At 37.9% G+C, this 13340-nt stretch overlaps 1 protein-coding gene across 2 annotated transcripts; it reads left to right on the forward strand.

The window, feature by feature from the left end:
- The first annotated feature begins 5449 nt into the window (after nt 1-5449).
- Nucleotides 5450-11826, forward strand: LOC108973056 (PDZ domain-containing protein 8). 2 transcript variants are annotated; one of them, XM_018940074.1, is made up of 8 exons: nt 5450-5837; nt 5919-6164; nt 7234-7426; nt 7497-8784; nt 8854-8997; nt 9060-9698; nt 9862-10093; nt 11071-11826. In XM_018940074.1, exons 1-8 carry the CDS (start codon nt 5673-5675, stop codon nt 11269-11271), a joined length of 3108 nt encoding a protein of 1035 aa, XP_018795619.1. In that variant the 5' UTR covers nt 5450-5672; the 3' UTR covers nt 11272-11826. The 2 variants fall into 2 exon arrangements, with proteins under 2 accessions (XP_018795619.1, XP_018795620.1); XM_018940075.1 differs by having other exon boundaries at nt 11096-11826.
- The last annotated feature ends 1514 nt before the right edge of the window (nt 11827-13340 follow it).

The following is a 13340-nucleotide window of genomic DNA, read 5'->3' on the forward strand; positions in this document are numbered from 1 at the left end:
CACGATAAGGAATCGCCTTGTCTGAAACCTCGTTTGGTATCGAACGGCTCGGAGAGGTCCTTCCCGATTCTGACGGAGCTTTTGGTGCTGGTCAACGTCAGCTTACACAACCGTATAAGTTTTGCGGGGATACCAAATTCAGACATCGCGGCATAAAGGCAGCTCCTTTTCGTGCTGTTGAAAGCAGCCGTTGGGCATCCTTTCGTCCGATCATATTTTACAAAGAAGCTGATGCATGCTCCTTATCAGTTCTTCGCCGCCGTGTTTGAATAGCTCGGTCGCCAATCCATCTCCCCCTCCGCTGTGTTGGTCTTCAGGCGGGTAATTACTATTCCAACTCGTACATGGTCGGGCAGTTGAGCGTCTGCTCCATCGTCATCGATTGGGGAATCGGGTTCGCCTTCTCCTGGCGTTGTGCGTTCCCTGCTAATCAGTAGGCTGGAGAAGTGTTCCCTCCATAATTTTAGTATGCTCTTGACATCGGACGCTAGGTCTCCTTTGGGGGTTCTACAAGAGTACGCTCCGGTCTTGCAACCTTCTGTACGCCACCGCATTTTTTCGTAGAATTTTCGAATATAACCCCTGTCGGCCAGCTTATCAAGCTCCTCGTACTCACGCATTTAAGCCTTTCTTTTTCTGTCTGCAAATGCGCTACGACACGATACTCTTCGTTGCACCAGCTGTTATTTTTTCCGAAAACCAATAGTTTCGGTTGCAGCTGTACGTAAGGAGTTTGAAATGCCGTCCCACAGCCCCCTTATACCGAGTTGTTGGCGAGTGCTCTCAGAGAGCCGGAGTGCAAGGCGTGTAGAAAATCGCTCGGCTGTCTGTTGCGATTGCAGCTTCTGAACGCCGAACCTTCCTTGCGTTTTTTGCTGCACAGAGGCGGGTGCGAATCTTGGCTGCAACAAAGTAGTGTTCCGAGTCGATGTTAGGTCCTCGGAGCGCACGCAAATCTATAGCACTGGAGACGTGTGTACCATCTATTACAACATGATCGATCTTATTGGTTGTTTTAGTTGGTTGGTGGTTTTTCGATCCGGAGACAACCAGGTAACTTGATGTATCTTCTTATGCTGGAATCTAGTACTACAGATAACCATATTTCGGGCGCCGGCGAAGTCGATCAGCCTCAACCCATTTGGGGATGTCTCCTCGTGGAGGCTGAATTTACCGACCGTAGTGCCAAAGATACCTTCTTTGCTCACCCTGGCGTTAAAGTCGCCAAGCACGATTTTGACATCGTGGCGGGGGCAGCTCTCATAAGTGCGCTCCAAGCACTCATAAAAGACATCTTTAGTCACATCGTCCTTCTCTTCCGTCGGGGCGTGGGCGCAAATCAGCGATGTATTGAAGAACCTCGCTTTGGTGCGGATTGTGGCTAGACGATCAGTCACCGGAGTGAATGATAGTACTCGGCGACGGAGTCTCTCTTTCACCACGAATCCCACACCAAACTTTCGCTCCTTTATATGGCCACTGGCCAAGGACCAACTCGTCTCTGTCCTTGTCCCAGCCATCGCATTTCTTGGACGGCGGTGATGTCAGCCTTTATTTTTACGAGGACATCAGCCAGCTGGGCAGTGGCACCTTCCCAATTAAGGGATCGGACATTCCAGGTGCACGCCCTCAATTCGTAGTCCTTATTTCGCTTGCGATGGTTGCCATCATAAGGGGGGTCTCTCATCCTAGGCTTGTTATTCCTTTTCATTGGTATGATTTTTTACGTGGTGGTTCAAAAACTCAGCGCACAACCCTGCGGAAGGGATTTTCGCCTTCTCACTTTAGCTCGTCTTCAAACGGATGTTCTTAAGCTACCCAGAGGATACTTGTTCAAAGACCGGAAGTCGTGAGCTGCTTGAGTTATATGTAAAAGAATCGTTTCTGGCCACTCCCAAGTGCATAACGATGAGAGAACTTTCCTCACTTGCGAGAACTTCTACACATGACTCCATCCTTATGTCAAGATACTAGAAAAGGGTCCCAGCTGTCTGTGGGGATGTTTTGTGTCGATAGAACTGACAAACAATTTGAAACAGTGGATTCCAATTTAATTAATTCTATACTTCTTTCTTTATTTTAGGCAAGTTCATTAGTGTCGGCATTTATTTATCGACCAGTATTCTTCCCTTTTCGTATCTAGCTTTTAGACCTTAACAAGCCAATTTGAAATTATCGTAATTAAGAACGAACTGTTTAACTATTATGCCTGCTTGAACTTTAGTTTTTTATTAGAGGTGTTACAATTGTTGTGCTTTTGATAGATTGAGTGGTTGACCAGTTCAATAATTGTTAAGATCTTGACTTTTTATACTCTTGCAACAAAGTTGATAAGGAGAGTATTATAGTTTTGTTCACATTTGTGAGTCCTAAAACTAAAAGAGTTAGATATAGGGTTATATATACCAAAGTGATCAGGGTGACGGGTAGAGTTGAAATATGGACGTCTGTCTGTCCGTCCGTCCGCCCGTGAAAGCTGTAACTTGAGTAAAAATTGAGATATCATGATGAAACTTGGTACATGTATTTCTTGGCTCCATAAGAAGGTTAAGTTCGAAGATGGGCAAAACCAGCCTACTGCCACGCCTGCTAAATGGCGGAAACCGAAAACCTATAAAGTGTCATAACTAAGCCATAAATAAAGATACTAAAATGAAATTTGGCACAAATAATCGCATTAGGGATTGGCATATTTGGACGTCATTTTTTTGGAAAAGTGGGCGTGGCCCCGCCCCCTACTAACTTTTTGATACATATCTCGAAAACTACTATAGCTATATCAACCAAACTGTATAGAGTCGTTTCTTTTAGGCATTTCCATATACAGTTCAAAAATGGAAGAAATCGGATATTAACCACGCCCACCTCCCATGCAAAGGTTATGTTGAAAATCACTAAAAGTGCGTTAACCGACTAACAAAAAACGTCAGAAACACTAAATTTTACGGAAGAAGTGGCAGAAGGAAGCTGCACCCATTGTTTTTTTTAATTGAAAATGGGCGTGGCGTCGCCCACTTAAGGACCAAACGCCATATCTCAGGAACTACCCGACAGATTTCAATGAAATTCGGTACATAATAGTTTCTTAACACCCTGATGACATGTACGAATATAGATGAAATCGGTTTACAACCACGCCTTCTTCCAATATAACGCTATTTTGAATTCCATCTGATGCCTTCTCTGTATAATATATGCATTAGGAACCAATAATGATAGCGGAATAAAACTTTACACAAATTCGGTATGTGATGCGAGAGTATAAAATGTGACACCAGAATTTAGCCCTTCCTTACTTTTTAATTCTCATTTCTGCAAATTTGTTTTATCTGATTCACATTTCGAAATTGAAAAAAGAATATTGCTCTCTCCCAATAATTGAAATCGTAACAATTGTTTATAATGTATTTGAAATCGTAGTTGTTGAATTTTTTGTTTCTGTACCTGAGCAGTATCACTCGTCTTATTCTGCACGTATGTGGATGCGCCCCTCGCAGGAGTGGGGATAGTGCAATCGTTCGGTTATAATAATACAGCTTTTGTAGTTCCTTTTATACTGAATATAAGGATCTTCTAACCTAAAAAGGAAAACGTCGGTAGTTTTCTGAAACTGGTGTAATGAAGAGGGATATGTGTTCTTAATCGTAATGAGGTTTGGTGCTAAATATAAATAAAATTGTTCTATTCCTTGGCCTAAACTTCGTATTTTTAATATAATAACTTCCGATTATTTGGTTTTTGTTTCCTCGTATACCAAATGTACTAAATTTAGCCCCTTTGGTTATGTTTATCTTTCCTTTCACGTTTTGCTATCTTGGAACCAGTATCAACACCAACAACACTGTCAGTTCGAAATCCGTCGCAGAATAACTCTTTCCAACAGGTTCTCCTTCGGACTGAGAAGGCAATTGAGAAGTGTAGTACTCTCTCGACGAACGCAGATCAAATTCTATAAGTCACTCAATACTCCCGTCTTGCTATAGGGTGCAGATGCATGGAAAGGTTTTGCGGAAGATTTATGGTCCTTTGCGCATTGGACATTCAATTCAAATTAAATCGGCGATAATCGCGTAAGCGGTGTCTACACCAATGAAGCGAAGGTTATGTTTATATCAAATGGATACAATATCTCATTTGAGCTAGTCAAGTTTTTTTTTCGGACATGAGGTGAAATCGGGAAGCAATGAAAATAAGTCTAAGCCCTGGAATATAGATTTTTTATACTCTCGTAATATCTTGTTACTGAGTGTAATAGTTTTGTTCATCTAAATAAAGCTAATCGAGACAGCTATGTAACTGATACTGGAATTATAATTGAGATATTGTCGTGAAGTTTGGCGAAATCAGCCACGGCCCAAAATGTCTTAAAGCGAAATCGTTGTAAAAAAGGGCGAAATCGGATCAAAACCACGCCTACTGTCCGTGTATTATAATATTGCGAAATACCGCGAAATATATTCGAAATCGGGCAACATCAGTAGCTATCCTCACATTTTTACAAAAAAGTTCGGTCAGCCTCTTTCAGGTAGAATTTATACTGCATACATCGGTTAAATTGTGAATTGCTTTAACCGTATTTCTATGATAATTATCTGTCCTTATGGTGAAAGCAGTTATAATCGGGTCAATACTTGTCCTAGGCCCCATATGCCTAACATAGTTATAAACTTGTTTAGTATTCCAACTTTCTAGTTGACTCTAACCAGTTTATTAGGGTAATTTTTCATTTACGGACATTTTAATAAAGTTAAGGTTTTCTATACCACTAGCAGATTTTTATCGAAATCGGTATAAACCATAAATTCAGTGAGACAATATCACCGCCCCCAATAGCTTTTCCTCTTATTTACTCAAGATTTTTCCTCACATCGGTTCAGTTCTATACGTACATATTATATATTTCAGGCATCTTTATTAAATCAAGCAATGATATATCAGACTATGTAATTATATGACCTATAGTTTTAGTTGGATATCGAATGTGATTGTGATTCATTCATAATGTCAACGAATAATGAATACGGAATTCGTGGAAACATTTTATAAAATCAAATCGCCTTTTTCTTTGATAATTGTGCGGTTTCATCCCGAACCCAACTCTTCTTTATAGGCATGCTTTAGATGACATTATTGATATGAGACACACACAACTTTACTTGTCTGAGTACATAGTAAGTATGTATGTGCAAGAAATGCCTTTGTTAAGTCTTTACAAATAATTTTACTGAACCAACAAAGCTGTAATACACTTGTAAAACAACTTACGACCGGTTGAAATAAAACAACCCCACAAATTGTTCAACAGCTGTTTCACTGAGAACTGTACTCTTAGTGTATCATTATTGATTTCGTTGTAAGTTCTCTATACAATAATTCACCACTGGTTAGCAGAGAGCAATGAGAGAAACACACCCCTTAAAATAATTTCAGAACTCGCATGTTACTCGTACGAAGCAGAAGTCAGCATGAAATACATTTTGTGGGAAATATATACACGTTTGCAATTTGTTTAATAAGCTGAAATATTAACAGATTGGTCAACCTAGAACAGTGAAGAATAAATTGTTTAACTTTCTTATTTAATATTTAAATCAAAGTGTGTTACTCCGACATTGTATGTGTGTTTCGTGCATTATATTTTATCTGAAATTGTATAAGAAAAATTAATTACAATGGATATACCATTATCGATGTTGTTGTTGCTCAGCCTTGTATTTACCGTCATTGGAGGTGTTTTAGTTCTTTTGTTGCAATATTACCTATATTTACGATTTTCTGTACTTCCTGAAGAGAGTGCGGAACAAAAGGATATCAACACGAAATACTCGCTGCCAACGGTAAGTGAGAAATCCCCAAAAATCAAAAAGTAAACATGAATATTGTCGCACTTGCATATACAATATTATTGAAATTTTTAGACAATTCAGCAAACTGCACATGCCATAAATCTATCGCCGCCTGCATCGTCGGTGCCCGGACACACGCATACTGTAGGTGCTGCCGAAGCAGCACCATTAATGTCAATTAACTTTGTGATGCAATTCCTTTTCCATGAACTGAAAAACTCCAGTCGCGTGCGGAAATGGTTCTACCGCAAATTGTCGTTAGAGCTTGATGAACTATTGGCAAAAACTACAACCGGCAAATTGTTTGATAAGCTGACGGTGAGTTGACAGCAATCCTTACCTTCGGAAAGTAAAAGCACAAACCACATAACATTAATTTGCATTCTTCGAAATCTTATTCAGCATTGTTATTTTTTTAATTCCATCCAGAGCTTTGACGAGTTTGGTTAAGGTTAAATATCCATATGCTCCAAAGAATTTCTCAAATACAGAAATGCAGGGCAATTGGCGTGGCCACTTCCTCCTGCGTTATAACTAATTTAGAAATCATATCCGTAACACTTCTTCTTTGTGAGTGTGAGTGTTTGTGCATTGAACGTAGCTTAAATTGTGGTCTTCTTATTGAAGTCTAGAAAAACTCGTTTCGGAGCAGCAAATAATTATATGCAAATAAGTGACTATAAAATTGCTTTGAAATGGCTCAGATAGCTAATTTCCATCTAGAAAAATTTTGAAACTGAAAGCGTTTGCACACCTTTAATATTAATATTTTTGTTTTAACAAAATAGAATGAAATTATTGCATAATTGCTCTTGTTAGATCATTTCTAATCAGATCAAAACAGCAATGCTCGTCTCGTCGCCCATTTCCTACTTTTCGTCCAAATTTTAAAGTCTCCAGCAATTTCAAATCGTCTCATACAAGAAAGTGCGCTCTTTCATTTAGTGAAATTTCAGAAGCTTTCAAAAAATATAAATAAAGAGTTTTTGAGGCTCTAAAGTAAACTTTTAAAAAGCCTTTTGACCGTAAACCCAGTTTGTAACATCTACTATATGTTGTTAATGTACGAGTATCAACATACCTTATGAACTAAAAAGCGTTTCTGTTATAAGCCACTTAAGATTTATAACAATCACATGATAAATATTTATTTTTAAATCATTTAACTTTTTATCCATAAAACGAATATCATATAAGGAATTTAAGCGCTATGGCTTATATAGCATTAACATCTTTCGACGATGTTATTCGGATGTAGTCGATGTGACATACTACATATGTATATATATATGTCATATTTTCTAGAAAATATAGTATTCTAGTTTTTCTTAAAATAAAAAAGCAAAAGCACTGAAGTTCACTTTAATGAAAATTAGTTTATTTTTAGATAAAAGAACTGGAGCTTGGTGATCAATTTCCTGAGATTAGAACATTACGCGTACACAGCATTGAACTGAACGATACCGGTGATCGTATTGAGAATCTCGACATATTACTTGAAATTCATTATACAGGAAATTTTCGAACATCCATCGATGCCGATATGGTACTAGGTAAAAAGGGATCTCTCACCTTAATCGGTAATTTACATATAATACTATAATACATATGTATGTTTGTTCTACTAATTAGTAATTGCAACTATTTTAGTAAAACAATTGTCTGGCTTGGCGCGACTACAATTTACTCGTGAGCCATACACGCACTGGTCGCTAAGCTTTCTGGGTGATCCAGAACTTGACTTGGCGATCGAATCCAAATATCAGGGTCGTCAAATGCAATCGAACATCACCAGTCTGATATCTAACCAAATACGGAAAGCAGTGCGACGCAAGCACACGCTTCCAAATTATAAACTACGTTACAAGCCATTTTTCCACAAAACACCAGAGGAAGATGCTGATGGAGATATACAACCAAACGGTACCATGGAGGTCAGAGTGTCCGAAATATCGCGACTAATGTGTCCGGATATTGTAACAGAGGTCTACTGTACATTGACTTTAGCCTCGCTCGCATTTGTCGAGATACGTCAGAAAGATAACCGCAATGTAATAGTTTTGATTGACATTGAAATACACAAGGCGAAGAATCAACAGATCGGCATACTATTTAAGCAGAATACTGAGCAATGCGTGGAAATTGAAGCAGTTTTGCCCAACACTCCCGCCTGCAAATCCGACCTACGTTCAGGTGACATGTTAATTGCAATTGAAGGCAAACGAGTGCAGTCTATCCAACAAGTCGCGAAGATATTCAAAAGTTTGCAAACTAAAGCCTACCGCTTACGTATTGAGCGTGTTATTCCCGGTATCATAAGAAATGATGCAATTTTGGAGGATCTCGAATTATATGAAGATTTGGGAGATGCCCATACAGGCTATAGTGTGTGCAAGACTCCAACTGAGACCAATGAGTTGGTCGGTAGACAAGCATCTATCCGCCAAAGCACAGGTGACAAAGGTTCTTCCAGCGAGTCTAGTCTTGGTAATACTCCAACTAATTCACCAAAGAAAAGTAAGCTTATAACGAAGGCATTGAAAAAGACCATCAGTCGTGAGGTCAATGAGCATAACAAGGAAAAGGATGAAGAACTTAAGAACTTGAAAGGCAAACAGTCATTAAAAACGGAGGATAAGACGAAGGGTTCGCCAAAGGTTCTGATTGACACCGTAGGTGAAGTGGAGCATTATTATCAGCACTCAACCATAGATCGCAGCATAAATCGTCTCATACATATGGATGATTTGAGCTGCTTCAAATTGGAAGCTAAGTCGCGTTATCTGAATGTGGGCGTGTATTCAAAAAGTGCTGGCGACGGCATATTGTTGGGCTTTGTAAACATACCAGTGGGTCAGATTTTAGCTGAGTGTTCCGAAACAAGTTTGCTGCAGTGCTGGAAGAAATATGAACTAAGTCCACCAATCCCACAAGATTTGTGAGCGATATTTTCGTGAAATCTCAAAACTAAGTACTTAATATAAATTAATTTACCACCTTTTCGCAGGAAGACGCATAAGCTTTCCAGCCAATCTGGTTTTATACCTGATTTGTGTTTTGGCGATGTGCTTTTGGCTTTTACCTGGGAAGGTAACCCAAATCTACAACCCAGCGAGCCACCAACCAAACAAGTTTCCAAGTCCAAGAGCAAGTAAGTGAGACTCATCTTAATTTAAATTTAGACTTTTGTTCAATGAGTTATTCTTTTCTAAGAAATAACGCTGACGAAAAAGTTGATAACGATAGTGGTGTTTTTGAGACAAATTCGTTGCGGACCACGCCAAGTTCCAGTGCACTTACATCGACTAACCAAACAACTTCGAATCAGTTGCGTTCGCACAGCTTTGTGCGCACCCATTTTCAACGTGCAACTCAGTGCGATTTCTGTGGCAAAAAAATTTGGCTGAAAGATGCGGTCCAATGCAGTGAGTGCGCCATGTGTTGCCACAAGAAATGTATAACGAAATGCCAGAATGCGACAGTTTGTGGTCCCGTTGATTGCTCCAATGTGCTGCGACAACCGTCCATCACTAGCACAACTCCAGAGTTCACTGTTACCGATGCAGACACTTGCGACGCTTCTGAAGGTGAAGAGGCCATGCCATCAATATCAGGCGAAGAGACGGCAGAAGCCGTTTCCATTAAAGCACCACCAACGCCAGTGCTCGAGGTTCATCGTTCAAGTCTGACAGGTCTATTAGCACAAGGAATAAAGCGTGTTAATTCGGCGAATAATCTCGCTATACCTGGCATTGTGTCTTCATTGGCTGGTAGCGGTGGTGGTGGATCCAGCGTTAATTTAGCCACTTTGACGAAGAGCTTGCCGCCCAGTCCACAAAGATCGCCATCTCGGTGAGTATAGAGGGACTATAATTGGGTATTCACGAAATTTCGAGTCCTTTAATCAAAGTACTCAAACTAGGAATTTCGGATAACTGGATTAGTTACATTTACAAATAAGCAAATTCAGTATTTCACAAATTTTTATGATAAAAATAATTACATATAATTTTAGCAAATCCTCGCTGGTTTGTAGTCCTTTTACTACTTTCGATGTAGTTACAAAACGTTTGGAAGCTATACCATCAGAAGTAACAGCTTTGAGCATCGAACAGATTAGTTCAATTAGTGAGCCAATAATCGGCATCCTTAAAGATGAAGATGTCATGACTTTAGCTAAAAATGCCAGCAAGAATCTTTACGGTGAATTGGCAGCTTCTGAACGCATTGAACAAATCAACTCGCTGGTAAGCTCAGTAGCATTCAGTTTATAACCAAGTCTAAATTTAGGACTCTTGTTTTTAATATCCACATCTAAATTGGTCGCTTGTTACAGCAGTAAGTTATAATATACATTGTGACAAAAAAGTACCATGAAATCAAAATTGAATTTCTGCGAATAAGTGATCAGGTCCTTAATTACTAAATATACCAAATATAAGCACGCTCTGTCAAGCATTCCCCTCCGATTTTTACAATTAGCGAATAAAGACTTTGTCTCAAGTTTTGGATTTTTAACCAACTTTCGTGTGCAGAATCATTGCGAATATTGGACAAGGCTTACGATGATTCAGTTTTATCAAAAATATTAGCCTACGAGTGGTACAAAGACTTTAAAGATGGTCGAGAGATCGTTGAAGATATGCCTCGTTCTGGACGACCTTCGACACTTGAAAATCGACATTCAAGGGAGCGCGACATCTCTTGGAAGTCCGTTCGAATGATTTTGGGTATGAAACACGTTCATGCTCGACTCGTCCCGATAAAACGGATTTTTTTTTTTTCAAAAGAGTACCGTAAATAGGTCTCTTTGGACGAGATTGATCAAGGTGATGTTCATTGTTTTTTTTTCAATATTTATGTTTAGGTGCAACATGAATTTGTTCCGAGCGGCAGCACAGTCTATAAGGAATATTTCATGGATGTTACTCTATGAAAATGCCCCAACCCATAGAGTCACGACTGTGATCGAATTTTATGGATGCTTATGGAAAGTGTTTCGAGAACTGGAAAAATCGTTGGGATAAGTGTAAGTATACTTTGAGGGCGACAAAATAAATTTGGATGAATAATTAAATAATTTTTTTGTCCTTTTTTGTCACAATGTATATATGATGCGTATTAAATATCTCGCTTTCCGAGTTTTCTTACCGCTGTTACAAGCAACCGTTAGACGAACAAAAATACTAATTGTGCAATACTAACTCATTTCATTCGCATGTAGCTTAGCAAACTACGTTTGGCTTTAGACAGCGAAACGGCTCTTTATTCTAGCTTGGCATCTGGCGACACATCGAACAGGGATAACATTGATGCTAGTAGTGCAACACTGGGAAAGTCGGAGGACCGTGTGCAAGCGCTCAGTGTAATTATGCTATATCTGTGTACTGGACTGCAACATGCCCAGGGTTTCGAACTACGTTGAAAGTAATCAAAATTTTACAAAATTAAAATAGAATTAGAATAAGTGTAGACAATTTTTGGGAACTCATAGAAATGTTGATCTGAAGGCTGAATAGTGGAATTTTAATGTAGCGCTAAAATATAATGCCCCAATTAAATTTTTTGACAGTTTGAAAATAGCAAAATATATGGATATATGCATGTATATATTTTATGTCTGTTCAAGAACGTCTTTCAACGCATATTCTACCTAAATGTCACGTTCGTGGACATGTAACGCAGATTGAAAGGTCTACCCGTTTTTTATGAGCAAAATGTTGTTTAAATATCAAGAAAATTTTTAATATACATATACAAATAGATCTTGGCTAGAATGTCTGTACTCACTTGAATATACATACGTATGTAGTCGCAATTATTGTATGTTGAAGCTGCTTTATTCTAATGCAACATAACTTAAGTCTGCTTTTTATATATTATCTTACACTTTCTTTTCATATGCGACCCTTTTACTGATCCACCCCATACAAGTGTTAATATTAACTATCCAATTCATTGGATCACATCTATCAAACGCGCCTAAAAAATGATAGTACTCTAACTAGAAGCGAAATTTTGTATTATTTCCTACATCCCCTCATTTACCCCGCAAAAATCATTCTTCATGTCATCCTGGGAAAACATACCGACAAAATCTCGAAGCTTGTTGCTCAATCCCTTGAATCTTTTGAAATGACTATATACATATATGCAAGATTGTGATTTGATTTGCAAACCGAAAATTTATACTCTTGTATATGTTGTATATGGGAGTTGGAGGTAGTACCCGACCCGATTTTATCTATTTTTGTCAATACTATTTACTTATGATAGTATGTCACATACTAATAAAATGTTCCCTGAGATTCATCACATCACTGAGGGCCTTCACCAGTCACTAGGATGTTATATGATTGCTATATGGGGGCGTACGCTAAAGGCAATTTCATAGTCATGAACAGTAAAACAAGCAGAAAAATCTCTATAGTCAGTTCTATGAAAATTTGATATTCACTTGCAGATACCTCGCATAATGTGAAAATTTGATCTCTGTAACCAAAAAACGTTAATGAATTCTTTAACCAGAAGGAGTAGGTGGAAATACCACATTCGCTCCCATATTATTTACTACCGCCTAAAAGTATGCATTGATTGAGCATTGTAGAGTTTATAGAATGCTTGTAGACTCCAAAAAAGCTATTTAAGCTTAAAACAAGTTCCACAACTGCTTGTTTATTTATGGCTATGGTGTCTATTCTTTTTCAACAAACAAAATACTTTAATATTGTCAATTAAATCATCTGGAATTTTATCGAAATAGAAACGTGGCGGTTCAATGCAATATATCTGAAGCATTGTAAATAAAAAAGTTTTATTTCCGCATTACATTAACACCAAAAAAAATATCAACGGTTCTTAATACGTTGTTTTTACTTCATAGCCTCTGCGACTCTATTTAAATGTACAATATTTTTATTTGTGTACGTACATTACTAGGTATTGCTAACAATAAACAATAAGAAGGAGTTATGTTTTTATTCAGTATTTACAAATAAGATATCTAAAAACTACATATATAGGTTACTAATAAAGTTCTACCAAATTGTAATAAATGCATTGTTAAAGGCACATGTTTTACTTTATTGTTAAATTTTAAGACTTGTCAGCTTATAAACGATTTTTAACAAAAATAAATTTTATTGCTAGAATGTCATTATTTACATCTCTTACTATATAATTATTTCATTCCTTGACTTAAGGGGCAAAATTTGTTTCAAAGGCTAAAAAATGGTATATTTACTACTTTTTTAATTATATAATAAATATTTAAATTAATATATACACATGTGCTCATATAATTAAGTCATTCAGTTTACAACATGTAAAAAAACGAGGTATATTTCTTTATGCAACATCCCTAATATTGTGCGAGGATTTTCTCGAGGCAAAATTAATAACGTTGTTCAATTTTATAAAAAAAATAAGACTTTTGAAAATTTACCGCGTAAAAAGCCAAGAAAGACCACCCGTTCTGACGATAGGGCCTTAGTA

This window comes from Bactrocera latifrons, unplaced genomic scaffold (genome assembly GCF_001853355.1).
Source record: "Bactrocera latifrons isolate USDA-ARS-PBARC rearing strain unplaced genomic scaffold, ASM185335v1 scaffold_45, whole genome shotgun sequence".
NCBI classification, from domain to species: Eukaryota; Metazoa; Arthropoda; class Insecta; order Diptera; family Tephritidae; genus Bactrocera; species Bactrocera latifrons.

Excerpts from the sequence above, each read along its gene's own strand:
- LOC108973056 (XM_018940074.1), top strand. The coding sequence starts at position 5,673 with ATGGATATACCATTATCGATGTTGTTGTTGCTCAGCCTTGTATTTACC. Across the intron at positions 7,427-7,496 it reads GGGATCTCTCACCTTAATCG|TAAAACAATTGTCTGGCTTG; the intron begins GTAATTTACATA and ends CAACTATTTTAG. Across the intron at positions 8,785-8,853 it reads CCACCAATCCCACAAGATTT|GAAGACGCATAAGCTTTCCA; the intron begins GTGAGCGATATT and ends ACCTTTTCGCAG.